This window comes from Neohortaea acidophila (assembly GCF_010093505.1).
Source record: "Neohortaea acidophila strain CBS 113389 unplaced genomic scaffold BDY17scaffold_9, whole genome shotgun sequence".
In the NCBI taxonomy this organism is placed as follows: domain Eukaryota; kingdom Fungi; phylum Ascomycota; class Dothideomycetes; order Mycosphaerellales; family Teratosphaeriaceae; genus Neohortaea; species Neohortaea acidophila.
In genome coordinates, this window is record NW_022985518.1 from 347099 (window position 1) to 372837 (window position 25739).

Consider the following 25739-nt stretch of genomic DNA (forward strand, 5'->3'; position numbering starts at 1 on the left):
CCTTGGGAAAATGTATGGAGGAGGAGGACAAGATTTTGTTGTATGATTATGCAAAATCCTCTCATAGACTCGGCGTCAACATGATTCGCGCGGCCGCTTGTCTCCTTACTGATACATCTCCCAGCTCATTTTCCTCCTCCCGGCCTTAAAGCAACGGCGGACTCGCGTGAGCTGCACGCACCTTCTGGACCGAGGCCTGCCATGAACTCACCGAGAGATGCCAGCGTGACCGCGTCAATTCTCCATGGCCAGCCCTTCGAGATCAGGAGTCGAGAGTGATGCCTAAGGCTGCCAGTGTGTGCCTAAGGTCAGCCGCAAGGAGGCTCAGACCGTCTTCCGATTGACGCATTCATGTTGCCGACAATGCCAATCAATATCGGCTTCCCCGGTTATCAGACGTCAGCAGCAAACGCAATCGGACTCGCGCGATTGATGCCTAAGTTTGCGAAGCTGTTCTCCAGTATCTCCCGGCGTTTTATCCGCATACTGGACCGGATACTCATGTATGGCGCCATCTGCACGACATTCGGGACTTCTGCCAGACAGATGAAGATACCGAGTCATGACAAGAGGGCTGTCCGCACACCCGAACGCAAGTTCGATTCACATACCAGTCGGGTCCAGCTATGAAGTAACATCGTCCCGGAACCGTCAGAGCGAGCATGTATATCCGAGGCAGCGCGCCATGGTTCAGCTTAAAGTTGCCTCTCGTGTTCGTCGCCTGTTTGGTAGGCATGACATCAAACGCGGCCGCAAAGTTTGGCTCTGAAGGGAAGAAAACGAGTCGGCCAGAAGTTTCCACGCCCCCAAAGCCCGGGAGGCCGTGAAGACTTGACAAATATGAAGTAGTCCTGGTTGCTTACCGGCGAATGCTTGATCCAGTCATAAGCACCTCGCTCAAGAAACGCGCAAGCAACGTAGGCAACCGCCAAGACCCTGGGCGCCCGCACTCGTGAGTGTAGTTGGCTGACGACTGCGCTCCTTCGCCGTGTTCTGCCTGATATAGCCTCTTATGACACTGAGCGCGGTAAGCAGTGGAAATACGAGCCATACGACATGCCTTTGTGGGCGGGCGCAGCAGAAAGCACGAGCATCCAGAAGAGTTCCTCGCACCCGAGCGGAATCGTGATCTCGGGGGCAAATCCGAACCGTCTTCTAACTTTGGCGTGGAGAACGTGGGTCAATACCGCCCATCGCCTTGACTCCGGAATGCCATCATCACGGCCAATCCTCACCCAGCGGAAGCCGGCGGACCCATTAAACAACACTCTTTCCAGTGAGGGCGGATGATCGGGCCGCGGGCAGGACTGGCTTCGAGAGCTCCAGGCGTGCTCCTCTGTCTTCCCGTGGCCTCGCTATAGCAACGCATGCAGGGTGATATTGGCAACGTGCAGGCCCAATGCCAAGAAAGCGTCCCCCGCACGTGTCCTGGCGGCGGCGAACGGGCGGACGAGCACCAAACAGTTGCCAGCCGCATGCTGGCTGCAAACGGCGGCGCGATCCACGGTCCGTCAGCCAAGCTTGCATGCCCTGGAGCTTGCAAAGCAAGGCTTGGAAAACTCTGCCAGCGCAGACCGTTGTCGTGGCTTCCTATTTTCGGCCGGGCCGCCCCACAAACGTCTGCAACGGCAGTCCACCTGCATGCCACTACATGGGCAACACCCCTGCGCCCCAGCCTCTGCGCTGGAAGCCGGCACGAACCCTGGCAAAGAGCGGCGAGGAATTACGAGGTGCGTTCCCGCTTGGGACACACTAACCACGCCGGGTTGCCAATAGTTGGGGCCTTGCATCGCCCCCGGGGGAAAAGCGCCGCGCAGTACCTGCTTTCCGTTGAAGTTTGTTGATCCCTCGGGTATTTTCGCTGACGTCTCGTGGGGCCCGTGACAGCATAACCTCCGCACGGCTGGGACTGCCATTCGCCGTTTGGAGCTCGCTGTATGCATCAACCCAGCGATAGAAGGTAATGGCCACGAAAGTGCCGCACTTCCGCAGGCGACAGTATTGGTTGCTCGTAAAGGATCGCCAGCATCACCGCGTATACGCATGGAGTCCGTTATTGCAGGGGTCTCTTACGTCGGGAGGACGGCTTACGGCATTCGGCCAGCGTGCAAGTCGCGTGGATACTCGATGGGTCCATCTTATGTCACTGTCCCCGACTGTCGCTCGGATAGGGCATGCGATCGCGGACCCTCTGCTTCTCCAGCCCTTGCACCGCCGCAAATAGAGCGGGCCCTCATTCGTCACCGCCGCCGCTCATCGTCCAAATGCGGCAATGCCCACCTGTAGCCAGGCCACGGCTGCGTGCTGACTTTTCCCAACCCTGCCACGACGACGGTGCTGCGGGTACGAGGCTCTGGATTCAGGCCCGTCCGCTCTTCTCAGCACCCTCGCCGGCTCCACTGCTGTGAGTTGTCCTGGCGTCCCATAAGAACCCGATCTCGTCCCGTCTCGTTCGACTCTTTCTTTTCCTCCATCATCAACAATACACTGCATCAACAATCACTCGCTTAATTTCTTTCACTTCCAAACCCCCCACAACACAATCAACATGAAGGTCTTCGCCGCCGTCCTCGCCTCTGCTGCTGTCGCCGCTGCCGTCCCCCAATGGGGTAACGGAGGTAGCTGGGGAAGTGAGTATTATCGTTCCAGTCGGATCAGTGGACGATCGCTGACATGATTACGCAACAGGCAGCACTGAGTGCACTACCGCTACCGTCACCTCCACCGCCACTGAGACTGTCACCGCCAGCGCTCAAGGCTGGGGCGAGTCTGGTTCCGGCTGGGGCCAGGGTGGCCAGGGCTGGGGCTCGACTGCGACTGTTACCGACACCGTCACTGCCACTGCCACTGCCACTGCCACTGTGACCAAGCAGAGCTGGGAGACTAGCACCGTCACCGACACCGTCACCTCATACGAGTGGAAGACTGTTACCGCGACGGCCACCGAGACTGATACGTGAGTTATACTCTGCCTCGCGGAGCGGGGGGCACTTCAGTGGCCCACTGCCGTACAATTCATCCGTGCTGACCTCCCATTGTAGCGTTACGGCTACTGCTACCGTCACTGCCTCTGCCACCTGGGGCGGCGAGAGCGGCTCCGGCTGGGGCTCTGGCTCCGGCTCCGGCAGCTCCGGCAGCTGGGGAAAGCAGTAGATGGGAGACGAACAACAACGCTCCTATCCGCGCGCCCACGCTTCATCCAAAACCATGAACCGAACCAAGGCGCCATTCGACAGCCTTGATGATCACTCCTTTAATGATTAATGCGTGCGATGGTGGCTGGGGTGGGTGTTCAACTAAAGGTTACATATTACCCTCGACCTAGTGTGTAAAATCAATGGACAAATAGTCTTGTACATCTCTGTTCCAGGTTCTCGTGTTCTCTCAGCGTGTAGTTCGACAGTCGACGCCGGCCGTCGGGATTTTGACGACGAGAATGTCCAGTATGCGTCTTCAACTTGTTGACCGATCGATTGATAAGAAAGGAATGCCTGTCGCCAGTTGCGTCCATTCTCACGACGATGTTAACGTGGGAGGTACCGCAGAAACGTCTCATTCCCGTTCTGCTGTCGCCTTCGGAGCCGAGAGTTGACGTCGCTGCAAGCAGTTTCTTGGACAAAGCTTGACGATGCATGGCGCGCACCGACGCGTTGAACATTGCACACAGCAGCCGTGTCGGACAGGGAAAATTGACTCGATCGATAACGCGTGTTGCACCGCGTTGGAAGTCAGACGTTCAAGAGACGTCGTCGACGCTGGCGTTGGACCGTGCCGTCATGGACATCCCGACCTCACCTCACCTGTCGACTTTTCGTCTTTCTCTACCCACGATGATCCGCTTCTTTGTAACGATTGTTCCATGCCTTGCCGTCACAACTCACATTTCGACGGTTGTCCTTCTCGCTGTTCGCCGAAATCAACTCTGCGACTCTGCTCCAGTAGCGTCACCACCAAAATGGCCATCTCATCAGATTCCACCGAGGGCTATCCGAGCGATCGGTCTGATCTCAGCAATTCTAACGCTCGCCATTCCATATTTGTTCTTCCAAAATGACCCCATAATCCAACCAGCCTTGCGTTGTGTGGCCTTTTTCTACGCCTGCAAAATTCTCGACCTTGCACTCGCAAGAGCCACTCAGCCTCCGACGCTTTTGATGCACCAAGATGAATCCACCAACCAAAAGGGAACCCAACTAAACCCGCCTGATACCAGTCCATGGGAATATACCTACTACCTCCTGACCGAAATGCGCTACCAGTCCTTCTCAACTCACACCACCCAACTTCTCCGCCCGGACACCAACAAACAATCCACTCACAGCCCCGTCTGGACCATTTTCCCGCCGACCATCCTTCCAACCCTCGTCTACCTGCATCCGACACCAATCCTTAAAGCTCTCCTAGCCCTCCTCGTAATTCAATACGCCCTGGAAACCTTGCACACCTTCCTCCACCGGGACCGCAAAACCTGCACCCAACCTCTTTTCCACACTCCTTTCGCAGCCCCCTCCTTCGGCGCCTTCTGGTCCACCCACTGGCACGCAGCCGCGAACCCCTTCCTACAAAGCCTCGCCTACCAGCCAGTCCGCACGCTCTCCGGACAAAAAGCACCGGCGGTGTTGGCCACGTTCGCTCTGACCGGGATCTGGCATGCGTGGGCCGCGATGCCGGCTGTGGAGAGGGAGATGCAGGCGGTGTTCGGGTGGCGGGTTTGGATGATTTTCATGGTGATGGGCTTGGGGATTTGCGGGGAGAGGGTGGTGTGGGGGAAGAACCAGGGAGGCTGGGTCCAGAGGATTGTGGTCTGGGGAACTGCCGCTTGGACGGCTGGGTGGGCATTCGAGGTTCTGGAGTGTCATTCGAGAATTGGAGTGTTGCGGGTTGCTGGCAAGGCGTGTGGATGATCTCATCGATATTGCCAGCCCTCCGGGGCCTCCCGGGGCGGAACAGAATACCGTGGGGCAAGCTCGACAACGTGGGATTTGCCATGCTGGTCAACACCGCTCGACGGCGGATCTCATCGATGTAACCAGCGCTTCGGGAGCGGAGAGGAGTGCCGTAAGGCTGACCCCGACGAGCATGCCAGGTGAGATCTGCCGAACTGCCTCTCACCCCAAGAGCTTAGCCTCGCTTTCTGCGCGTGGAGTTCGCCGCGGCTGTCCACTCAACTGTGAAGTGCTGCTGCTCAACCAGGGAATGCAGCGAGCTCATCAGCAGGGGTGATTAATTGCCTACTCGCCATCCAGCGTCAGCTTCAAGTCTCCCTTCCTTCCCGGTCATCTGGTTTCGTCCATCCAGCCCTGAGCGATGTCCACCAGTACGCCAGCGACCCAAAGACGCCGGCTTCATCGTTTGCGAAGTACAAACCTTGGGGTTGTCCATCCAAGTGCAATGTCATGTTGCTCAACCAGCCAATGCAGCGTGCACACCAACAGCAAGTTCACGGCACCACCGTCGTATGTCAGTTCCCCAACCTGGGATGTGACAAGCTATGCTCGAGCCCCAAGAGTCACACCAAGCACGCAACAGCGATGCACGAAGCGGAGCTCTACCATATCGCCGGTGAGAGAGCGCTACTTCTTTCGCTGGCGTCGAGATTATCCGATGCGAGCCTTGTCGCATTGGGGTCACATCGGCAGCGAAGCTGATAGCTCACAAGGGCATCAAGCTACATTCACAGCGCGAGAATTTCATCAAGTGCAGAGCATGTGGATCTTTCTTCAAGCGCGTCCCGCTCGAGCAGCACTACGTGTTGTACCACGGCTTCAAAGTCCCTGATGGAAACCGAGACGTTGTCGCTTACGCAATGAAGTACATATTCGTCGGGTCAACGCTGCCAATGCACCTGGGCCTAAAAGGTACCGACCCGCCTACTCGCATCGTGGTGGTCTTCCGGATCAGCAGCGCAAACCAGAGTCCGAAGATCACCGAGCTACAAACAGCTATCGGACTCCAGGCGAAGGCGGAGAAGTCTGTCGACCGGCTCCGGCAATCCATGGGCTGGAACGGTCCTATCGAGACGCATGGAATCTTTCTATATGCGATACCTTCCAACTTGCTCCCTGCTGTCAGCACAGAACGAGTCGAGACCGCCGCGAGGGAGCTGGGCCACAGCATCACGGGCAGGATGACGAGGGATATTGTCAACTACACGCGGAAGCTGGAGGATTTGATTAACAACGGCGGAGTGCGCCCTGCGATCATCAACAATTGGGATAACTGTGGAGCGAACTGGAGTCTTTTTGAGGAATTCGCGCACCGTGTGGTCGACTTCACAATGTACACACACTGCAGCAATCGGCGCTCGTACGAAGTAGAGCGTACAGGACTCAATTCCCAACAACTACTCCCTCGATCGGACGTGGACGGGTATTCGCTGTTGATCGCCGAGACGAATAGTTTGAAGACGCGACCGCTGCCGCCGATCGATGGCGTTATCGACCGAGAAATGAAGCGCTGGGAGTGGCAGCTCCAGCGCCAGATGATGAGCGACGGTGGTCGTTGGAAACAACTAATGCGAGACTTGAGTGGACGTGAGCGGCTGGATCAAGGGTTCGTCGACACATGGCGAAGATCAGTATACCTAGGCGTGTATGCAGAGAGGCTGTCGCTGTTGATTACTTATCCACCACGAGACATGCCAATCTTTACTCAAAACAAGCAGTACCTAGCTGTGCTATTGTCCTATCGTCCTATCATCACAATTTCCACTGTAGCCCTCATTCACTGTCGCTGTCGTCGGCGACGGCATTGGTCTGCTGCATCACACCATCCCCCACCGCATATCTCGCATTGCACAGCTCCTCTGACTGCCCGCGGCTATCTACTAACCGCTCCTTGATCATGCGCTCCAGTCGGGCCACCTCTAATATGTCGACCCCCAAGCTCCCGCAACGCTCGCCCAGGTACGCAAGCCCGCGTAGAAGCGCTCCGGTATGCTCCTCTGGCTGCTGCTGCTGCTCGTCTGCCTCTTGTTGACGTCCAGCAGTGTCCGGAAACGTGAAGGTGAATGACAGGTAATCCTTGCGAAGCGTCTGTCGATACCAGTCCTCGGATTGGGGACCTAAGTTCTCGTCGAATGCGAGCATAGTGTCCATCTCACGCCGTACGCGGACGCGTAGACTGTTGTAACGCTCTTCCTCCAACCGTACACTGCGGAGTGGTGGTCCACCACGGCGAAATACCATGGCCCATTGCACCAGTCCATATAAGCTGGCTTCGCGGACGCCAGTGCATCGGATTTGCAAGTGGGCGAGAGTGTGAGCGAAGTCGTAAGGGAGACAGTCAAGCGTAGCTGAATAACTGTAGGCGGTTTAGCGATCGAATGTCGAGCTTGAGGCTGCATGTAAAGATGGCGTGTTTAGTAGTCGTTTGCATAGCGAGGTTGCGCTCAGCGCGATTGCTCAAGTCCACCACAGGCTTTACGCAAAAGAGGAGGAGGGGAATGAGTGGCAGGGGCTGTGTGTCCCTGAGCTCACCTACTGCACAGGTATGTGTTCATCGAGACCGGGTTTTACATGAGCCAACAAATCCACTCCAGGGAGACCGGCGGCCGATGTTGTGCTCGAGCAGTTCGACGAGGGGGACGATTAGTTCGTAGTCGATTCATAGCAGGAATGTGCGGCTGATCGTTGCCCTCAACTGACTGGATCTACCATCTCCCTTGCAAAAAGCCCTGACGAGCCCCGGACTGGATTCAGAACTCGCTATACTTTGTATTCAACGTTCATGAGAACCGCCAGGCCGTCAGCGAGCGGCAGGGAGTGAATCACTTCTTCTGGCACGTAGTCTGCCTGCTTTCAATCGTCGTCGCAGTTCTGGACTGTGTCGACTCAAGTCATGGTTCCTCGTAAGAGAAGACCACAGTCACGACCGTTTGCATTCCTCATCCGCGCATCAGATGTAGGATCAATTCAAGGAACCCCTCAAGACCCTTCCCTCGAACAGCCGCGAGAACTGCTCAACTTGCGCGATTCGAGGAGAAGGCCCACCCGCAGTCAGCCCAAACAGCACCCATTCGACATCTGCTCCTCGCGGTAAAGCGTCGACCTGAACAGTGAAGAGGTCCGGAAACCCTGATAAAGACGACGCAGATCCACCTGCTTCGTCCAAAGAGTGTCGCGGCGCGTATGCCTCTTGTCTCGCGGCGCCGTATTTCAGGTCCCACACGTCGAAATTGGGATCCTCTGCGGCTGCAGCCGGGCTGTCTTCGTCATGCAAGGCCTCCCAGACCTGACGGATGATGCGATGCTGCGAGTGAGCATCTTTGGCCTTGGCTGCTGTGATGAAGACCACCGCGCAAGCCCACTGGTTGACTTGCATGGCTCTGCCCACGCGAACACCGTGCTGCAGTGCCAGGACCGCCTGGGTGCTGAACGCAGCTCGCTTGTACGATTGGTCGGGTGTAACAATCTCCATGGACGCAGGAACCAGTGGAATTTGACCAGCAATGTACACCAAAGAGCCATTCTCACCTCCGTCAAGAGGCACGGAGATGGCTTGAGAGTAGGGGCCGATATTCGCCGGAGCCCAATAGGAGCGGGATTGTACGTGGAGTCCATGTCTCGCCGACGACATCGCAGGCTCAGACACGGTAAAAGAAACCATGACATGCTTGTCTAATGGAAGGACTGCGGCACAGGCGATCGTTGCCCGAGCCGGAGGGTTGGTGAATCGGAAGAATTGGCCGTATATTGGGTTGATGGCGGCGAAGTCGGCCATGTTTCGGAGGATGATGCTGGTATAGGTTACGTTTTTGAAGGTGCAACCTTTTGCATGAAGTGATTGCTTTGCTCCTTTCATGAGAGAGAGCATCTGTTGTGCGACGGTCGATCCTTTTCCAGTGAGGCTTGACATAAAGTGACCGGCCTGAGGCTGGCCGCTGTGGTTTGGTGTAACGGGTCCTGCTAGCACGTCGCTCACAATACTGTCTGTTCCCGGAACAGGTCTTGTCTCCGCCAAAAGAGCATCGAGAATGCCCTGAAACCGTGGCTCAAGCAACACTGGCGACCTCAAATGCTCCACAAAATCCTCACGACCATCCTCTCTGCTCTCGACGCGTACACTCAACACCCGTACAGAGGCACTGCCAGCATCACCAGGAAGGGCCTCTCTATCGTCATCTTCCACCACCAAGCGCCGTTTCCAGAGCCACGACGGGCCGTCCACAGCCAGTGTCTCGTACTCGCCCCCTTCCCCGAGGACAGCACCGTCGTTGAGGGTTCCAAAGCGCTTAGCGGCCTGCTCAAGGCGGGTGATTGTCCGGAGATCAGCCACATTCTCCCAAAGAAAGCTTACATCCAGCCCGCCCGATGCCACTTTGATGATCCGAGAGTCTTGACCAACAGCAGCCATGTCGAGGAGAAGAGATGTGGGAGTATGCGGTGGTAGAAGCGGGTACTGCCAAAGGTATGACAGTGGCGTCAGTCCCAGCCGTACCGCAACAGACTCGACTCTTGTTCGCTGATAGTCCGACAGGATTGCTCCAGTGCTCACGGCGTTCACCTCTGGGTGATTGTCTTTCACTTTTTGTAGTAAAGGTATCAAAGCCTCCGTCTCGTCGTTCTCGGCAATGAAGCCATAACACTTGTCAGCATTCACTGCGGAGCCACCAATCTCTTGCCGGTAGAGAGGCAGGCCAAGGGCTTCAGCGTAACGCGGGACGACAGCATGGCCGATGGTTTGATACATGTAGCTATCCATGTCATCAATTAACGCCTTTCCGCCAAGAGGTGGATGGAGGTTGGCGAGGGCAACGATGTTGTGCCCATTCTTCTTGCAATGCAGGAGTGAGAAGAAAGAGTCTTTTCCGCCTGAGATAAGGCCCACGACATTCAGGCTGGCCATGAGGAATGACACAGGCGGGTTCGAGATTGAAAGGATGTCCGCCACCTACCTCACGAATCAGACTACATCTACCGCATACACGCCACTCAAGAATCAGAGCTGACCGGAAATCTTCAATCACTCATCATCCGCTCATCATAGTGAAGGTATGTTCGATCTCCAGCGCGCCGTCAGGGCCACAGAAACACGCAAAAAGAATGTTTGGGCAAGACAAGTCGGAGGTGTGCCGGAGAGGACCGATCTGCAATTTTGTTCGCTCTGTGGCGCGATTGACGCTTTGTCGGATTTGACCACGGGAGATTAGATCTGGTTGACAAGCAACATTGGGGAAAACGAATCGCGCCGCCGCACGAAGAGAGGAAGAAGAGAGGAGGTGGGAGAGGCGGAGGAAATTTATACGTGAGGGTGTGGCTTTTTGGCGCTTAGCCTGATTGGGCATTGCATGTGTCCCGTCGGCCTGGTGTTGCTGCCGATTTAAACCGCTTGACATCAACTAATAACACACCCAGTACGCCCGCTAAGATTCGCATTCCTCCAAACCAACCCATTCTAGTGTATCATGTTCGTAAAATCAGACCAAAATCTAAAAGTTCTCGGAAGCATCGTGGTGCCTTCCGTTCGTGTACGCGTCGCCTCCATTTGTGTATACAGGCCCACCGTTCACGTTGCCCATCTCTTGTGTATGTTGCGCTTCCGGATCGTCACGCTTCCGCAACGGAGGGAAGCGATTGTCCTTAGGCCTGGTGTTGACCGCTGGGAGGAAGTCGAGGATGAAGCTCCACACGTAGAAGATGTAGACCAGCGAGACAATCCACTCAAGGATGGCGGCGGTGTTGCGGTTTTTCCTGTAGCTTTCCACACCAAAGCCAATGACGAGGCCGACTTCGATGAAGATGAAGGCCATCTTGATCCAGAAAGATGCCCGGAGGACGCGATACTGACGGAAGTGGATACCCAGTCGTTGATACTCTGCGTCGATGAAGATTGCCGAGACGATGTATCCCGCACTAATTGTCCACAAAGTCAGCGGCTTGACATGAGAGTGTTGAATCATGGGACTCGTACATGAACACCACAAGCAGGGCATCGTGCGTGTGCGGATAGGTCTTGACGTCAAAGATGGTCAAAAGAATGAGGCCCAGTCCGCCAATGATGGCGGCGATGATGGCGCAAACGCTGAGAGCCGCCTCTCGCTTTGTGTAGTTGGGAGTCAGGCGGTTCCTGTGTCGAAGCCAGCGTTCGGCAATGAAGGAGAGGTTGAATACAACGACCATGGTGGTGCTACCCGCGATGAAGAGCGGTCGGAGGAAGGTGGCGCCGATGTCAGAAATGTATGCGATGTGCTGGTCGGCCGGCATGAAGGGATAGTGAGGCGATCCGGCTGCCAACCAGTATCCCAACATTCCTGCAAGAGTGCCTGCGATGACGATGAGTGGGCTGATGCGACTTGGGAATGGGAGTGTTTATTGCTTACCGAGCCATACTGTGCCGGCGAACAGTGGCAAGAACCAGTACGAGATACCAAACATGGTCGCAATTCGTGTGGTGGGAGTGAACGCGTCGTGTGAGGAGTGACAGTGACGGTGACAGGGAAGAAAGAATGGCAAGGAGAGCGGGCGTCGTCTGTAAGAACCTTGGCTGATCTCAACGCTGACGTTCTTCAACCGGCGGCGCGCGCGAAACAACTGCCAGAGCGGGAATCACAAATACGTCACAGCTCATGTCCGCAGGGCAACAAAGTTTTGCCGGAGGCTCCCGGGTATAGCCTTCCGCTGCGCCCATCCACGGGTTTCTCATCTTTTTTCCATTTATGCTTATTGCGAAGAACCTGGAATTTGGTGTCCACGACTCGTGCAAAAGGGTACTTCGCGTCTTCCTGCTCTATCAATGTTGCCCTGTTCCATGACGCCTGCAAAAGAAGAGGCCCTGCGAAGGAAATGAGACTCTTACAAGTGCCATCGGAAGTCGGCAAGCATGCGACAACCTGCCCTACGCGTTCCTCTTGGCAGAGACGCAGCAAATCTCAAATCTTGCGGTCAGGTTGAGAGACGGGTGAACGATGATCCAGACGTCGTGCAAAGTATCATTAGCATAAAGTTGGTTGCATAAAAGAGAATCAGAATGCCGCTGCACAGCATCACGTGATCATATCTCTTGCCAAGGCCGCGGGATGTCCCGAAAAGTTCTGCCAAGACCCGAATTCTGCAAACCCACCCAAGTCGTGCACTCCCGTTCTCACCACGGTCAGCGACACCAACACCCACAACCATCGTCAAGATGCCGAAAGAAGTCAAGCAGAAGTCCGGCATCATCGTCGGTGCCAATGCTGGCCACGTACGTGACATTGCCAATCCCACGGCGCCTAACGCGGGAGATTGAACGAAAAAACTAATCTGTATTCCACCGAGCAGAAAGTCACTCCCCGCCAGCCGAAGCCGCGTGTCTCGCGCATGAAGGGTCACTTGAGCAAGCGTACGCAATTCGTGAGAGAGATTGTGAGGGAAGTCTCGGGGTAAGTCGTCCAGTCCGCGATACAGCCTGCCGTCACAGCACCCCGGCGGTATTTCTTCAAAAGCACATCATCACCTCTAACACTTTCCCCTCTGCAGTCTTGCACCCTACGAGCGCCGCGTCATCGAACTCCTCCGCAACAGCAAGGACAAGCGCGCGAGGAAGCTGGCAAAGAAGCGACTGGGAACATTCGGCCGTGCGAAGAGGAAGGTGGACGAGATGACCAAGGTCATTGCGGAGAGCAGGAGAGCAGGGCACTAGGTGTGGTGTATCAAGGGTGCTGTCGGTGGTCAAAGAGGTCAATGAGCATGGATCAGAGGCAGGCATACGGTTTCTAGCACGCTGCAACAGCGAACGGCCCAGTCGCTCAAGTCGCAGAGGCATGCGTGTGTGCATCCAACTGGTTTCACGTTGTTACCTCACTCGAATCAACTCTTTCCGTTGCACGATGTCGTTCTATTGGTGGCTTTGCCTTGTGCAGTCACCGTCACCAGCCCTTGATCTGGCCGAGCAAGCTGCCGCTGCTTCTCATGATTGCAGGTATTGGAGCCTCCCTTACATCCTGGATCTGGCATACCTCCGCTCGATGGATAACTTCCAAATCATTGCAGTTCCCCCGATGTTACTTTGAAGGTCTGCTCAGTACTCTATGCCGCATCTCCATGCCAGCTAGACGCATGCTGCAAGAAAACTACGCTGTGCGTATTAGTGATACTTGCCAGCATAGCTGAGCACGAACGCAACTGCACGTCGCCGCTGCCTTCGATGTTCATGCCTGTTGTCGTTCACAACCTCATCTTCATTTGAAGACACTCGAACAACTGTACTCGCTATTCTGGAAGATGATCACGCTCGTATGGTAACATTACATTCGCACGACTCTCACATTCCCGGCTATCGCGCGCACTCTTGAACGGGATGAAGTCTAACATCCCGTTGCAAGTTCGGAGGCCTCGACAATGCACTTCAGCACGGTGCTGATGTAGCCTTCGCCAGTAATTAGAACTTCCCCGGGACACTTAAAGATGGGCCGGCTCCAACATCTTGAAAGACTCGCCCTTGGGCGCTCGGCCTTTCAAGAGCTGCCGAAGAATGGAGAGGCTACCACCACGGGGGCCATTGAAGCCGGCGACCTTACTCGCAGCAGCAGGCAATTCGATAGCAAGGGCCGCCCCGTCAATGCGGCCACCGAAGAGTACAATCGAGAGATGCGCAATGCACAGAATGCCGCGCTTGCACTTGTGGGCGTCGTGGAGAGCAAGGAGAGCGCCGACAAGGAACTGGACGAGCGCCACCGGCAGATGCGGGAGAAGCGATCCAAACTGTTGCAAGCGGAGCAGCTCTGTGGAGAGGACTTTGAAACGGTTTCGACGTTACTAAACGCCATCCTCACCTGGTGGTCCGGGAACCTCGTCTCGAGGGTGCAGGTCGGCATGTTCGTCGCCTCCCTTTCTTTTGCGGATCTCGTCCTTCGGGACCTAGGGCCTGTTATGGATGCGGGAGGCTCTGGAAGGGTCAATGCATTGCTCTCCGCTTTGACTCAAGGCTTGCCTGCCTGGCTGGCGTACTACGTCTTAAGGCTGCTGTTATCTGCCGCTGTCGGAGAGTGCGCCGGTCGACTACAGACGACATCCATCCGGCGCCTATCTCCAAAAGCGGTGAAACCGGTCAACGAACTCATAATTCTGGCCGGCGACCTTAGCCTTGTAGCCGTGGACGTCGCCTTGCTACCATTGCAATTCTTCGCCTTCTCCCAAAGCTTGGGTCTGGCCCCTTCCTGGCCAATACTACCGCCCTGGCAACTTCTTCTCCCTTGGACCTCTCAGTCGGCGCATCACATAATCTGGCGTCAGACGACTAGCAAGTGGGGCTTGAGATTATTCTCCTCGCCGGCAGCACTCATGCTGATCAAAAACTTCATCGAGCGCGACCAACTGGACGGCTTCCCCATTGCAAGTCACTTTACACACTTCGAATACCCTTCGATCAACGCATCATCCGCAATGATCTTCTATTCGACAGAGTCCTATAGCGATCCTGTGGCTGCGCTTTTTCACAAAGCCTACCTCATGCGGCGAAAAGTACTCGCCTGGCTCGGGTGGAACTTGGAAGCCGCGCCTACTTTTCCCAACGACCTCGAATTCAACCGTGTCATCCAGGACACCGAGCCAGATTGGATCGAATCAATAGAAGAGAACAAAGAGCAGCGTAGGTGGCGCTCAACCTCTCTCGCCCACCGACCGGCTCAGTACCTCGGCGATAAAGTCGACCGCTTCTTCACCCGACTCCTCATGCTGCCTCTGGAAAGCACAGTCTTACGAGCCGCAGCACAAGTCTACCTCTCCTCTGGTCTACCTCGAACAGCACTCGCCCTCTCCGTCGCACCTTATACGTACCTGCCCTTTGGCGGTGGTCCGTTTGGCTCGGCGTTCTGGACAGTTGGTAGGACGTCGGGAGCGGCGTGGCGGCACGCGGGACGATACGTGAACCAGCTGGGATTGAGTCTGGCGACGAACTGCGTGGCGGAGATTGGAGTGTTTTTCATCTTGTATCGCTTGGCTCGGTGGCAAGGACGGCGTCACTATGGCTGGGGTGCTCTTGAGATGCCCACTGCCGCACCGAAAGATGATGAGGCTGGGGATCTTTCAGATGGAGCCGACGAGCTCGTATTTGCTACCGAGGGCATTACTGTGCGGGAGCTTGCAGCTCAGCGTGAGGAGCATGTTTAGAACCAGGCATGATGGCTATGTGGTATTTGGACCAGCGTAGACTGGCTTGCACCGCGCGAGCGTGCGTTATTGATTCTTCTCTGTGACTTTCTCTGTGACTTTGATTTCCATTGCAAGCTCGTATCTCCCCCAACGCCGGCGCTTATGCACTGTCGAAACACCTCGCTTTTGGTAGCATTGGCTGGACCTCGCCACATTCCTCTTGTCTCTGTCCTATTCGCTTCCTTCATTCCCCTGACCGAATCGCGTGACGTGGCGATTGAACTTTGTAGTGCATCTATGATTCCACCGTTTCATCTGCCTTGGAAGCCTGGAGGTGGCCCTCCGAGGAAGCCTCGACCAGCTGGTGGGAAGCCTTGAGGAGGGAAGCCAGCTACAATGACCGTCAGTACTGCACGACACGTACAATTGGAAGATTGCTCGAAACTTACGTGGCGCACCGCCAGGCGGGAACCCAGCTGGGGGAAATCCAGGCGGTCCGGCTCCTCTACCAGGGAAGCCGGGCGGAGGAACACCAGGAAAGCCAGGGCCTCCCACACCCGCTGCAGGGCCTTGCAACCCAATACCCGCTCCTCGACCAGCCGGTCTTGAGATCCCCGGCCCGGCTTGAACAGCTGTCGGCGCTGCTCCGCCAGCTGCGCTCGTGCCTAATCTCGCCGCTGGATCGGATGGTGGTGGGCCCTCCACTGAACACGACACGACGGTGGCGCCGCGGATGATGGCGAGGCCTAGCATGCGCTTCTCTTCTGTTTCGACCACTTGCGATGCGCCGCCTGCGCCCGGTGCACCGGCGGGTTTGGACTTGCGCTTGACTTTGCGGAATTCTTCGCAGTCGGCGAGGACGAGGTTCATGTGCTGGGAGTGAAATCAGTATGCCAGGATTGTTGTGCTGGGAGGCGCGGGGAGAATCGTACCTTATCGAATGCTAGCATTTGGCCCACGAGTTGTCGGCCGTCTGCCATGGTGGCTCGCATGCGGTAGTTGATCTAGATCTGTTGTGAGTTTACACACTCGCTGCATGGTCATGTGAGAAGGTCAGGACTAACGAAGCCTTGCTATACAACATGTCAGCAATCTATCCTTGTCAACTCGAGGAGCTTGCAAGTCCAGGACCGCAAAGGTGACTTACCATCTTGCCCTGCTTGTTTGGCGCCGCCATCTTTGCGAATCGCGATGCCGCCGCTCGTCTTCAAGCTTGGGTTTCGAATTCGAGGCAAGCCTTCACGAGGAAGTGAACAGAAAGAGAGCGGACGCGGTGTGAGAGTAATTGTGTGCCTTCGCGGTCTCTGCGCGTGCCTTGCTCGTGTAAAAGTTTCCTAGGACGTTCCTGCCAAGCCCGTCGTGAACTCTAAATTCGCCAAGCCTGAAAAGCCCACTACCAAATCCCACGCTCCGACTTCACGAATCGACTTTTGTTCGCAGCGCGCATCGCAAGACCACGACAACAACACCGTCACAATGGTATGTGAATCCATCTCGTCAGCTGCATGCTTGAATGAGTCGGTGCCGAAGAAAACAACGGTGGATGGCTGACTGAGGACTTTTCCCTACAGGCACAGAATGGCAAGGACACGGGCGAGAAGGACAAGTCCGCCAACCCGATGAAAGAACTCCGCATCCAAAAGCTCGTCCTCAACATCTCCGTCGGCGAATCTGGTGACAGACTCACCCGTGCCGCCAAAGTGCTGGAACAGCTGAGCGGTCAAACCCCCGTCTACAGTGCGTCTCAAGTCTACTATTCAGAAGAGTGCGGGTAATAACCATCCGACGAATAGGCAAAGCGCGTTACACAGTCCGTACCTTCGGCATCCGACGTAACGAGAAGATCGCCGTCCACGTTACCGTGCGCGGACCCAAGGCGGAGGAGATTCTCGAGCGTGGCCTCAAGGTCAAGGAGTACGAGTTGAGGAAGAGGAACTTCAGCGAGACGGGCAACTTCGGCTTCGGTATCAGCGAACACATCGATTTGGGCATCAAATACGACCCGGGTATTGGCATCTACGGCATGGACTTCTACTGCTGCATGTACGTTGATGGAGCTTCGGAATGATTGGATACACCGGGCACTGACATGATACTTTCCAGGACCCGACCTGGCGAGCGTGTGGCCAAGCGCCGCCGCGCGAAGTCCCGCATTGGTGCCGGCCACCGCATCAACCAGAACGAGACCATCAAGTGGTACAAGAACCGATTCGAGGGCATCGTGAGGTAAACGGTCTTCGGTCGAGCGACGTGGGAGTATTCGAACGGTCTGCATTTGCCACGTGAGTGCAGGCATGCTTTAGCGTAGATAGGACTGATCCATCAAACCCCGGCCTATCGCAGCATACTGCTTCTCGCTTGAGCAAGATCATTCACAATGGAGGCTTCACCTTTGATGTGAATTGCCGCATAACCATTCGATCGCTGTCTCAATGCACCCTGCCTGCAGGACCCTTTTCTTTGCGGTCGTGAAGTTGATGTTCCATTGCGACAACACGTTGGCCTTGTTGGCCTCGCACTGACCGGTTGAACGAAACGCCTGCTCTACCGGCATGTCAAGGGCCAAAGTAAGATGCGTTTCATAGGCACAGCCGATCATGGCTGGTAGAAGACACGAAGGGTAGGCCTCGTGCTTGATACCGTTCGTACCGTAGCTGGTCTATGAAGATCATCACACTAGCAGTAGTGGAAATCTAATAGACCATCTGTATTGTATTCGACAACAATGCCTTCCACATCCGAAGGAGAGAGATGCCGCGGCGCTGCCACACCAATATCTCCTCACTTGCAAGCTGCAGTCACTGATGGGCGGAGAAGAAATAAAGTTCAGCCGAAAGCCGGCGAGCCAAGCCTGAAGCTCCGCCTTTGACTTCAACAGTACGGAGCTCCCATCGGTCACCACGCACATCACTCCGCGCTCAATATCATCAGGCCCACCGTCGTCGCAAAGACCTCCAGACGACATCATGGCGGCCGCAGTCAAGGCCCTCAATGCGAAGATTCGCTCCAATCCCGCGTTGGACTACTTCTGCTCTACCCGTGAGTGCTCATCGACGCCCTGTCCCCGCAGCTGACTCCCATTGTCCTGCGTGCGATGGGGTGTGTTCTATTGACGGACGCAAGCTGACCGCCGTCATCTACCCCTTGCAGACTTCTGGGGCCCAGCGTCAAACTTTGGTATTCCGATTGCAGCAGTGATGGACACACGGAAAGACCCAGAGATGTATGTGCTGCCGTTCCCCCTGCCTGACATACCCGCCCAATCTATCAGCTACTAACATTTCTCCCCCTCCAGTATCTCCGGTCGCATGACCTGCGCCCTCCTCGGGTACAGCAGTGTCTTCATGCGATACTCGATGGCCGTCACGCCGAAGAACTACCTGCTGTTCGCCATGCACTTTGTCAACTTTGGCGCACAATCAACGCAGCTCTACCGCTTCACCGACTACTGGTACATGGGCGGAAAGGACAAGTCGGCGGCAAACAAGGCGAAGGAGGGTCTTGCGGGGGCGGAGGGCGCGCTTGCAGATATCAAGGATTCGGCCAAGGGGCTGGCTGACGAGGCGAAGAAACAGGTGGATAAGGTTACGAGATGAGATTGATGATGTGGAGGATGACGGAGGGGAAGATTGAGGTGCGGTCTATTTTGTTGCTTTGTACCATGTACAGCTTTTGGGATCTGGCGTCCAGCGTGGTCTCTTATTCTCTGCGCGCGTTTCACCACTCACTACAGGCAAGTATCATACCCAGACCCCAATTGACCAGACCACAGCAAGCAGGCCCATGAGCGAGCGAAGATGTCGACCAGATCTTCCCGACGCCGCCGAACTTTGCCCAAATCCCAATTGTCCGTTCGACTCGCCAGGCTTCCGCACATTCCATCGGTACTCCCCCTCCACGTTTCCCGCCGGCGCATACTCGCACACAAGATACCAGCCAAAAGCCGCGTCGCCGCCAGTCCCACTACCGCAGTTCACAGCTCCACAGCCGACGTGTGTCGTGTTCTTCCAGACCAGCTGGGTGAAATGGCCAGTGGACTCGGAGAAGCCGCCATCCGGGTACTGGTAGTGTTTCTCTTCTGCAGCCCAGGCGTCAACGGCCAGCGCTGGAGTCGCGAAGCCCTCCGCCAGGTTCTCTCCGTATGGACCGCCCTGTTGATTACGTAAGTAACCTCTACTCATAACGAAGCCAGCGGTAGGCCCAAGGATACATACCGAATGCTCCCAGAGGCAACCCTGAGCGTGCTTGTGTGCGAACTGCGCAAGAGTCGCATCCCATTGCACTGGACTCGCGAGAAAGCGGGCGCGGAAGAAGTTCGTGCTGTTCAACACTGCGGACGAGAAGTCGGCGCCCGAGTAGATCCCGTGAGGCATGGTGGATGCACTTGGCTGTGTCGGACTCTGGTTGGTAGTCTCGGTGGGAGCGACGCTCATTGAAGTGGAAGTGGCTAGAGCGACGGTCTGCGTGATGGTGGTTGTCTGCTGGACGGTGACGGCATGTGCGAGAGCGGTGCAGAGGAGGAGAGCGTATACTTGATGACGATGCATCTTCTCTCCGGGGGAGCACAGCGTGCCCTTGCGTTGTCGGGAATGTAACGAACGAAAGGGAGAAGAAGACAGATCGCAATACTTGACTTGAAAATCATGAGCCCAGTGAATGCATAACCGCCGTCTTCACGCCCGCCTCTCACCAACACGAAACAATACGCCTTGTTCTCTCCCCTCGCAAATGTCGCCCGTTTCAAACGACCACACCTCCAGCCTGATCCATTCGCCCTCCAAGCACGGTCCACGTCTCACCTAGCGCCCGCCAGCTTAGTCACGTCCGCGCGCGTATAAATTCTCGCCCGCCTTTTCGAATCTCTTCCGCAAAATCGATCAAAAAACCCCCGGGGCCGCCACGACCGGTATCCAGCTCGTTTTCGAGTGCCACGGTGCCGTGTTGCCAGTCCTCACGAGGACATGGCTCCGCAGATCGATTTTTCTCCTGGATTATAGGAAGCGTCCCTAGCTGTTTTCTATGCGAGGGGGGTGTCCGAGAAGGGAGTACATACTTTACTCTTCATCGTGTGTTATGTCTTTGATAGGGCTGGCTACACGTGTGTCTCCTTCATTCATGTGGGATGGAGGTTGCTGAAAGGGACATGTGACGCCTGCTACGCTATGCATCTTAACATCTACACAATCGATGTCATCCCCGCGTCACTCCTCCATCTTCTCTTCCTCCTCGTCTTCACCCTCCAATGCCTTCTTCGCCAATCGCTCGGCCTCTTCACGCAGTGCCTTGGGCACCTCCTCGTGTCTCCCCTTCGTTGGCCCACCCACCGCACTCACCCACGTCATCTCCAGCTCAAACTCCTTGTCCTTGCTGTCTTCGTGGGCGAGATAGATGATGCGTGCCGCCTCTTTGACCCCCTCCTCCAAACTTATACACTCGCCATTCTTGGGGTCGAGCTTCAGCTTCTCCAACTCCGCCTTGGCCGTCTGTCTCCCCTTGCCCGTTGCGGCTCCGTAGTAGCCCCAATACAGCCCGGATGGCTCGATCATGTAGAGGAAGGGTCCGCCCTCTTTGACTCCCTGCTTCTTGCCTCCCGCTCCGACTTTCGGCCCACTGCCCACCGAGCCGTCGACTGCGAGCTCTGTCTCGGCATCCCAGCCGCCGATGATGCCCGTGATGCCAAACGGCCGCACGGAGTTGTAGAGGGTGTAGGCTTGTACGTAGGCTCCCATGCGGTTGGCGAGCGAGGAGCCGGGGATGGGTGCTTTGTAGCTGCTGCGCCAGCTGGAGGCTTCGTCGCGTGCTCTGCTCACGAAGTGTCGGCCGTCGGGGAGGAGGCCAGAATAGACCTGTGTATGAGTGTCAGCAGTTGGAAGAGAGACGCCATGTTCATCATCTGCTTGTGACCCACCACGCCCACATTACGATCCACCGTCGCTATCCTCTTGTTTGCATCCTTTTTGAGCAGTTTGCTGGTGACGAGCTTCTCCAGCGCCAGCACGACGCCGTCTTTGCATCGGATGCCGATCGCTGTGCCTCCGTTTTCCACCGCCTTCACCGCGTATTCGACTTGGAAGTTGCGGCCGTCGGGTGAGAAGACGGAGTTGGAGAGATCGTAGCCGGTGCCTATGGAAGTCTGGCGGATATGTGTTAGCATGAGATGGCGGTGGATGATTGTGAAGGGGGCGTTTACCATGGCTGTGAGATGGGAGGGTGAGAGATGGAGGTATCAGAAATGAGGTTCTGGAGAGCCCGGAGACTGTTCAATGACCCCGGCGACAGTGATGAGGGAATGGGAGAGTGGTTTGGTTGATGAAGCTCGTACGGCGTAGAGGGTGACGCGCGACAGAGCTGCCTTCACACAAATGCGAACGCTGGCTGGCCTAATCCGGTTACGGCGATTCGACTTAGGGCTGGACCGAAAGAGCCGAGAGATCTACTCGCAAGTCTCCCTTCGCCGTCCCTCTCTTCCCAGAAAGCACAGATGTCCTTGTACGAACTCGATGAGCAGTACTACCGTGTCCTTAGCTGTTCTGTCCATGTAGCCCAAGAGCTCATCGAAGACGAAGGAAAATAGACTCCGCGATTGCGGCGAAGCTGCGACTCTAGCGCGGGAACGTGACGGTCTAAAAGCACCCACATGACACCGACACTCTTCCAAATTCCAACCCTTTTAATCTCGAGCCATACCGCCCTTTCCCTACTCTCGCCTTCTTTCTTACATAGATTATCTCTACATAGCCTTTGATAGCCGCCGATATCCTTCAACGTCACCAGCCTTTGTTTGCGAAGAAAGAAGAGCGACCCCGCCCATCTCGCCTCCACCTCTGAGCTCTTACGTACCTCTCCAGCTTGCCAGCTTGGCTTTCCGCCTACGCTCGTCCGCTCTGTCGCTAACTCGCTCGCGATAAGCCCCAGGAGGTGAATTGTCGACGCAGACTTGCAGCGTGGGCGTGAGCAGATTCGACATCGACCCCATCAACGACAGTGCGTTGCACTCTGCTTTGTTCACCGCCCCAGGACCACCTCTAGGGCGTCTTGGCCCCCGCCGGTTCTCTGGCAGAGGACAGCATTCTTCTCTATGTTTGGCTGGCCGCTACTCGTCCACTACTGCGAGTCTTGCCATTACAACACGCCGGTGTCGTATTCGCCGTCAGTTTGGATAGAACACCATCCCTGCTCATATGTAGGCTTAACCTTCTCCTCTGCTCCGTCCGCAGCTAACTCACCACTCCACAGTGTGGCGTTAGTTCTCCCGGAGCAGACATCTCCGGTCGAAGTGCGGGCGAGATGAGTCAATCGCAACAGGATGAGCTCGCACAGCTCTTTCAACAGAGCATGCAGCTGGCACAAGCTCCGCAGCAGCTCTCCCATCCCTCGCCACTGGTCCAGCATGTAGCCTCGCCATCAGAGAAGCAGCCCGAGCCGCAAGTGCACTACGTCTCGAGCCACTACACTGGCACCACCCACGTGCGGCCGGATACAACATCTGAGCCATCCCGCTCCCCGCCGCCGCCCTACCGTGAATCTCTCATGCCGGAGGCGATGTACGAACTGCTTCGCCACCACTCGATTGATCCTTCCGCGCTCCTGCCAAATCAGATCCATCTCTTCCAAAACGCTGACCACGAGCAGAGATTGCGTCTGTTGGAGCTGTGGCGCATATCACCTCCGAGCTACCCCCAGGAGGGTCACTTGAACGGTACGTGGACTTCCACCAACCTTGAACGAGAGGAGGCCCTCGCTCGTGCGCGATACGAGCGGCAGCAAACCCATCATACCAAGCTCTATCCGCACCAGGAAGAGCACATGCTGGATACGCACCTCCCACGCATCCCGACACCAGAGCCCATCAGCCCCATCAGGGAGCCGGGTGAAGCAGCTTGGCCACCAGCAGCGAGGATGCGTGTCTCCTCTATCACGAGGTCCCGACCACAGACGGCGTACGGAGAGCCCGAGCCGTACATCGTGAATGGCTATGCGGGAGATCGACAATCGAAGTCGATCGATCCCGTCTGGGCAGCTGCGACTGGGTTGTGGCAGGCTCCTACCTATGCACAAGCAGTTGAGCAACAGCATCAGAGCAGCGCCATGGAGGATCAGTACGGCATGTACGACCAAATTCGAAACCACGCGGATTGGGAACAATTAAACGAGCACATCGTCCGGGAACAGCTTGGACAGCAAGCAGTGATGGCATCGGATTACGATATGGAATTATGAACGTGATTGCTTTGGACACGTTGATGAGCAGTGGAGGTCTTTGCCTGGCGAATTGATGATATGGATGCCAGTGTTCATGAGTTGTCTTTGGCGATACCTGGTTCGAACTATACATTGCATTGGTTTGGACATAGCACAATTTACACACGCACCATCTCACGTCTCGGAAAAACATCCCTTCTGCTTCACGATATCGCCATCTCTGACACGTGAATGCGATTCGCCAAGCCTTGTCGATTTAGCATTTGGCCGGACCGCGGTGACGTCGGGCGCGTGTGCCTGAACTCTCTCACCATTCCAAACATCTCTCCCGCACACCGAGCTCCCTCCAACCTACAATTTCTCCCCCGTCATCTCCTTGCAATTACTGAGTGCTTGATTGATACCTTCACCATGGTTTGAAGCTCAACCGTGCAAGTCGCCACAATCGCCTCACGTCTCTCGAAGCTTCTGGCGTACATGTGCTAAAGCTCGATCGCTGGCCACCCACACAACCGAACAATTCACTCGCCTTACCCGCGCCACTCATCAAACCTTTGTCCCTCACTAACAACTTACAAGCCCACACGGCTGAGACACTTCCTCCATCCAGCACATCTGTGGCACCATCTCCACAACCTCCACGATGGCGGACGAGAACATCTCCATGTTCTGTGCCTTCACCGAAGCCACCCCAGAACAAGCACAGCAGTATCTCGCCCTCACCGACGGCAATGTAGAACAAGCAGTAGAGCTCTTCTTCAACAACCCGGATCTCGGTGCTACAGCAGCAGCCGCGGCAGCCCGGCCGGCGCCCACCTCGAATCGAGATAACCCAGTCACCATCGACGATGACGAAGATGGCGACGAGGTCCAAGAGGTGGGAAGTCGCAACGTCGGAGCGGGAGGGTTTGAGGACGATGAAGCTATGGCACGGCGGTTGCAAGAGGAGATGTATGGTGGCCCTGCCAACGGCGGCCAGCTCGATGAGGACGGAGTGAGGGCGCCGATGGCACGAACAACGGAGACTCTGGTCGGCCCCGATGCTGACTGGATGCGTGATCCCAACGAAATGCGGGCTGCCGTAGCGGAACAGTTGATGGAGAGGCAGCGGAGAAGAGCGGCGGGGCCGGGCATCTTCAATCAACGCGAGGTGTCATCCATCTGGACTCAAGAGAACGCCGAGGACCCGGAGGCTCACCGTCAAATGCTGTCCCGAGCCACCGGTGGCGCATCCGACCAGACATCCAAGTCCAACCTTCTCGCCGACCTCTTCCGCCCGCCCTTCGACCTCATCTCTCAGCTATCCTTCTCCGCTGCTCGTGATGAAGGGAAAGAAGACGAGAAATGGATTCTGGTCAATGTTCAAGATCCCTCCATCTTCGACTGTCAGGTTCTCAACCGCGACATCTGGAAGAACCAATCCATCCGCGATACCATCAAAGAACACTTCATCTTCATGCAGTACAACAAGGAGGATCCGCGTGGGCAGGAGTATGTCAACTACTACTTCCGCACCATGCTTGACAACGAAGACGCATACCCTCACATCGCTATCATCGATCCTCGTACGGGCGAGCAGGTGAAGACGTGGTCGGGTAGTCCAGCTCCGAAGCCTGCCGACTTCTTGATGGATCTCCACGAGTTTCTTGATCGATACAGCCTGAGGATGGATACCAAGAACCCTGTCCAGACAAAGCGGAGGGAGAGCAAGAAGGATATTGCGCAGATGAGCGAGGAGGAAATGCTGGAGATGGCTCTACAGAACAGCCTTGCGAATGGCAGTGGAAGTGGACCACGTGCAGAGGAAGACCCCGATGCGCTGACGAGGTCGGAAGAGGCGATGAACGGAAAGGGCAAGGCTCCTATCGCTACATCAGAGCTTGTAGAGGCGCCGATGCAAGACGCCCCGCCAGCCAGCGACCTCACAACCACCAGCACAAAAGACACGGCTTTCGCCGCCATCTCGTCCACCAATCCACACATCGAGCCGGCATCTACAGATCCCAAAGAGACGACGCGCATTCAATTTCGTTACTCTGGTGGGCGGGTTGTGCATCGCTTCATGCTCGCGGATACGGTTCGCCGAATCTACGAATGGCTCAAAGCGTCGCCGCTGGAGGGCCAGGATGGGGACTTCGAGCTGATTAGCATGGGCAAGAACCTGATCGATACGCTGGATGTGACTATCAGCGAGGCGGGGCTGAAGCAGGGCACGGTCATGGTGGAGTTTCTTCAAGACTAATGATAATGCTGAGAGGGCGCATGCGCCCGAGGATGCTGTTCACCGGGATCAGCATGCATAGCGCTGGGAGGAGTCTTTGCGCTGTTACTAGATGAGGACTCGTCACAACGTCGGAGGACTGAGCGTGTAGCGCATTGGCATCGAGGTTTAGGAGCGGAGAGCGGGTTGCTTGTCATGTGATTAGCTCCAATGCAAGTGAATTCCCCCAAAAAGCCTCGGCTTCTGAA

At 56.1% G+C, this 25739-nt stretch overlaps 14 protein-coding genes across 14 annotated transcripts; 9 read left to right on the forward strand and 5 right to left on the reverse strand.

Moving 5' to 3' along the window:
• Positions 1–2135: 2135 nt before the first annotated feature.
• Positions 2136–2473, forward strand: BDY17DRAFT_301921 (uncharacterized protein). The gene has a single exon (XM_033734325.1). It carries the CDS (start codon positions 2175–2177, stop codon positions 2406–2408), a length of 234 nt encoding a protein of 77 aa, XP_033587087.1. The 5' UTR covers positions 2136–2174; the 3' UTR covers positions 2409–2473.
• On the forward strand, positions 2474–3356 carry BDY17DRAFT_301923 (uncharacterized protein). Its single transcript, XM_033734326.1, has 3 exons — positions 2474–2630; positions 2689–2956; positions 3042–3356. The coding sequence occupies exons 1-3, from the start codon at positions 2549–2551 to the stop codon at positions 3151–3153; spliced, it is 462 nt and encodes a 153-aa protein (XP_033587088.1). The 5' UTR covers positions 2474–2548; the 3' UTR covers positions 3154–3356.
• A 134-nt stretch (positions 3357–3490) lies between these two features.
• Positions 3491–6646, forward strand: BDY17DRAFT_348087 (uncharacterized protein). The gene is made up of 3 exons (XM_033738138.1): positions 3491–4727; positions 5660–6494; positions 6529–6646. The coding sequence occupies exons 1-3, from the start codon at positions 3633–3635 to the stop codon at positions 6585–6587; spliced, it is 1989 nt and encodes a 662-aa protein (XP_033587089.1). The 5' UTR covers positions 3491–3632; the 3' UTR covers positions 6588–6646.
• A 980-nt stretch (positions 6647–7626) lies between these two features.
• BDY17DRAFT_194162 (uncharacterized protein) lies at positions 7627–10215 on the reverse strand. Its single transcript, XM_033730034.1, has one exon. It carries the CDS (start codon positions 9844–9846, stop codon positions 7909–7911), a length of 1938 nt encoding a protein of 645 aa, XP_033587090.1. The 5' UTR covers positions 9847–10215; the 3' UTR covers positions 7627–7908.
• Positions 10216–10223: 8 nt separating this feature from the next.
• BDY17DRAFT_301930 (SFK1-like membrane protein) lies at positions 10224–11533 on the reverse strand. The gene is made up of 3 exons (XM_033734327.1): positions 11321–11533; positions 10912–11263; positions 10224–10853 (listed from the first exon to the last, which is right to left on the reverse strand). Exons 1-3 carry the CDS (start codon positions 11373–11375, stop codon positions 10430–10432), a joined length of 831 nt encoding a protein of 276 aa, XP_033587091.1. The 5' UTR covers positions 11376–11533; the 3' UTR covers positions 10224–10429.
• A 106-nt stretch (positions 11534–11639) lies between these two features.
• Positions 11640–12975, forward strand: BDY17DRAFT_301931 (ribosomal protein L36e). Its single transcript, XM_033734328.1, has 3 exons — positions 11640–12180; positions 12258–12358; positions 12456–12975. Exons 1-3 carry the CDS (start codon positions 12124–12126, stop codon positions 12616–12618), a joined length of 321 nt encoding a protein of 106 aa, XP_033587092.1. The 5' UTR covers positions 11640–12123; the 3' UTR covers positions 12619–12975.
• Positions 12976–13140: 165 nt separating this feature from the next.
• Positions 13141–15126, forward strand: BDY17DRAFT_301934 (uncharacterized protein). The gene has a single exon (XM_033734329.1). It carries the CDS (start codon positions 13383–13385, stop codon positions 15084–15086), a length of 1704 nt encoding a protein of 567 aa, XP_033587093.1. The 5' UTR covers positions 13141–13382; the 3' UTR covers positions 15087–15126.
• BDY17DRAFT_301935 (uncharacterized protein) lies at positions 15127–16382 on the reverse strand. The gene is made up of 5 exons (XM_033734330.1): positions 16216–16382; positions 16133–16141; positions 16001–16072; positions 15518–15941; positions 15127–15459 (listed from the first exon to the last, which is right to left on the reverse strand). Exons 1-5 carry the CDS (start codon positions 16243–16245, stop codon positions 15380–15382), a joined length of 615 nt encoding a protein of 204 aa, XP_033587094.1. The 5' UTR covers positions 16246–16382; the 3' UTR covers positions 15127–15379.
• Positions 16383–16506: 124 nt separating this feature from the next.
• Positions 16507–17554, forward strand: BDY17DRAFT_194494 (60S ribosomal protein L11). The gene is made up of 4 exons (XM_033730036.1): positions 16507–16547; positions 16646–16805; positions 16862–17111; positions 17172–17554. Exons 1-4 carry the CDS (start codon positions 16545–16547, stop codon positions 17296–17298), a joined length of 540 nt encoding a protein of 179 aa, XP_033587095.1. The 5' UTR covers positions 16507–16544; the 3' UTR covers positions 17299–17554.
• A 480-nt stretch (positions 17555–18034) lies between these two features.
• On the forward strand, positions 18035–18664 carry BDY17DRAFT_254606 (uncharacterized protein; the record flags this gene model as incomplete). The annotated part of the gene is made up of 3 exons (XM_033731446.1): positions 18035–18107; positions 18219–18291; positions 18364–18664. The coding sequence occupies 3 exons, from the start codon at positions 18035–18037 to the stop codon at positions 18662–18664; spliced, it is 447 nt and encodes a 148-aa protein (XP_033587096.1).
• Positions 18665–18967: 303 nt separating this feature from the next.
• Positions 18968–19423, reverse strand: BDY17DRAFT_228918 (CAP domain-containing protein; the record flags this gene model as incomplete). The annotated part of the gene is made up of 2 exons (XM_033730184.1): positions 18968–19219; positions 19283–19423. Coding segments are annotated over 2 exons (393 nt in total), but the record flags the coding sequence as incomplete, so codon positions are not given.
• Positions 19424–20269: 846 nt separating this feature from the next.
• On the reverse strand, positions 20270–21222 carry BDY17DRAFT_318206 (proteasome core particle subunit alpha 7; the record flags this gene model as incomplete). Its single annotated transcript, XM_033736167.1, has 2 exons — positions 20270–20914; positions 20977–21222. The coding sequence occupies 2 exons, from the start codon at positions 21220–21222 to the stop codon at positions 20270–20272; spliced, it is 891 nt and encodes a 296-aa protein (XP_033587098.1).
• Positions 21223–22355: 1133 nt separating this feature from the next.
• BDY17DRAFT_312413 (uncharacterized protein) lies at positions 22356–23288 on the forward strand (the record flags this gene model as incomplete). The annotated part of the gene is made up of 1 exon (XM_033735619.1): positions 22356–23288. The coding sequence occupies one exon, from the start codon at positions 22356–22358 to the stop codon at positions 23286–23288; it is 933 nt and encodes a 310-aa protein (XP_033587099.1).
• A 304-nt stretch (positions 23289–23592) lies between these two features.
• On the forward strand, positions 23593–25733 carry BDY17DRAFT_301947 (UBX domain-containing protein 2). Its single transcript, XM_033734331.1, has one exon. The coding sequence runs from the start codon at positions 23914–23916 to the stop codon at positions 25510–25512; it is 1599 nt and encodes a 532-aa protein (XP_033587100.1). The 5' UTR covers positions 23593–23913; the 3' UTR covers positions 25513–25733.
• Positions 25734–25739: the final 6 nt, after the last annotated feature.

Bases quoted from the DNA above. Each gene is read 5' to 3' on its own strand.
- BDY17DRAFT_301921 (XM_033734325.1), top strand. From the start codon at position 2,175: ATGCGATCGCGGACCCTCTGCTTCTCCAGCCCTTGCACCGCCGCAAAT.
- BDY17DRAFT_301923 (XM_033734326.1), top strand. From the start codon at position 2,549: ATGAAGGTCTTCGCCGCCGTCCTCGCCTCTGCTGCTGTCGCCGCTGCC. The intron at 2,631-2,688 runs GTGAGTATTATC...ATTACGCAACAG, and splicing joins TAACGGAGGTAGCTGGGGAA to GCAGCACTGAGTGCACTACC. The intron at 2,957-3,041 runs GTGAGTTATACT...CTCCCATTGTAG, and splicing joins ACGGCCACCGAGACTGATAC to CGTTACGGCTACTGCTACCG.
- BDY17DRAFT_348087 (XM_033738138.1), top strand. From the start codon at position 3,633: ATGGCGCGCACCGACGCGTTGAACATTGCACACAGCAGCCGTGTCGGA. The intron at 4,728-5,659 runs GTGATGGGCTTG...ATAGCTCACAAG, and splicing joins GGGTTTGGATGATTTTCATG to GGCATCAAGCTACATTCACA. The intron at 6,495-6,528 runs GTGGTCGTTGGA...GCGAGACTTGAG, and splicing joins GCGCCAGATGATGAGCGACG to TGGACGTGAGCGGCTGGATC.
- BDY17DRAFT_194162 (XM_033730034.1), bottom strand. From the start codon at position 9,846: ATGGCCAGCCTGAATGTCGTGGGCCTTATCTCAGGCGGAAAAGACTCT.
- BDY17DRAFT_301930 (XM_033734327.1), bottom strand. From the start codon at position 11,375: ATGTTTGGTATCTCGTACTGGTTCTTGCCACTGTTCGCCGGCACAGTA. The intron at 11,264-11,320 runs GTAAGCAATAAA...TCGTCATCGCAG, and splicing joins CGCCGGCACAGTATGGCTCG to GCACTCTTGCAGGAATGTTG. The intron at 10,854-10,911 runs GTACGAGTCCCA...GTGGACAATTAG, and splicing joins GCCCTGCTTGTGGTGTTCAT to TGCGGGATACATCGTCTCGG.
- BDY17DRAFT_301931 (XM_033734328.1), top strand. From the start codon at position 12,124: ATGCCGAAAGAAGTCAAGCAGAAGTCCGGCATCATCGTCGGTGCCAAT. The intron at 12,181-12,257 runs GTACGTGACATT...TCCACCGAGCAG, and splicing joins TCGGTGCCAATGCTGGCCAC to AAAGTCACTCCCCGCCAGCC. The intron at 12,359-12,455 runs GTAAGTCGTCCA...TCCCCTCTGCAG, and splicing joins ATTGTGAGGGAAGTCTCGGG to TCTTGCACCCTACGAGCGCC.
- BDY17DRAFT_301934 (XM_033734329.1), top strand. From the start codon at position 13,383: ATGGGCCGGCTCCAACATCTTGAAAGACTCGCCCTTGGGCGCTCGGCC.
- BDY17DRAFT_301935 (XM_033734330.1), bottom strand. From the start codon at position 16,245: ATGGCGGCGCCAAACAAGCAGGGCAAGATG. The intron at 15,942-16,000 runs GTACGATTCTCC...TTTCACTCCCAG, and splicing joins AAATGCTAGCATTCGATAAG to CACATGAACCTCGTCCTCGC. The intron at 15,460-15,517 runs GTAAGTTTCGAG...CGGTCATTGTAG, and splicing joins CCCGCCTGGCGGTGCGCCAC to CTGGCTTCCCTCCTCAAGGC.
- BDY17DRAFT_194494 (XM_033730036.1), top strand. The intron at 16,806-16,861 runs GTGCGTCTCAAG...TCCGACGAATAG, and splicing joins CGGTCAAACCCCCGTCTACA to GCAAAGCGCGTTACACAGTC. The intron at 17,112-17,171 runs GTACGTTGATGG...GATACTTTCCAG, and splicing joins ATGGACTTCTACTGCTGCAT to GACCCGACCTGGCGAGCGTG.
- BDY17DRAFT_301947 (XM_033734331.1), top strand. From the start codon at position 23,914: ATGGCGGACGAGAACATCTCCATGTTCTGTGCCTTCACCGAAGCCACC.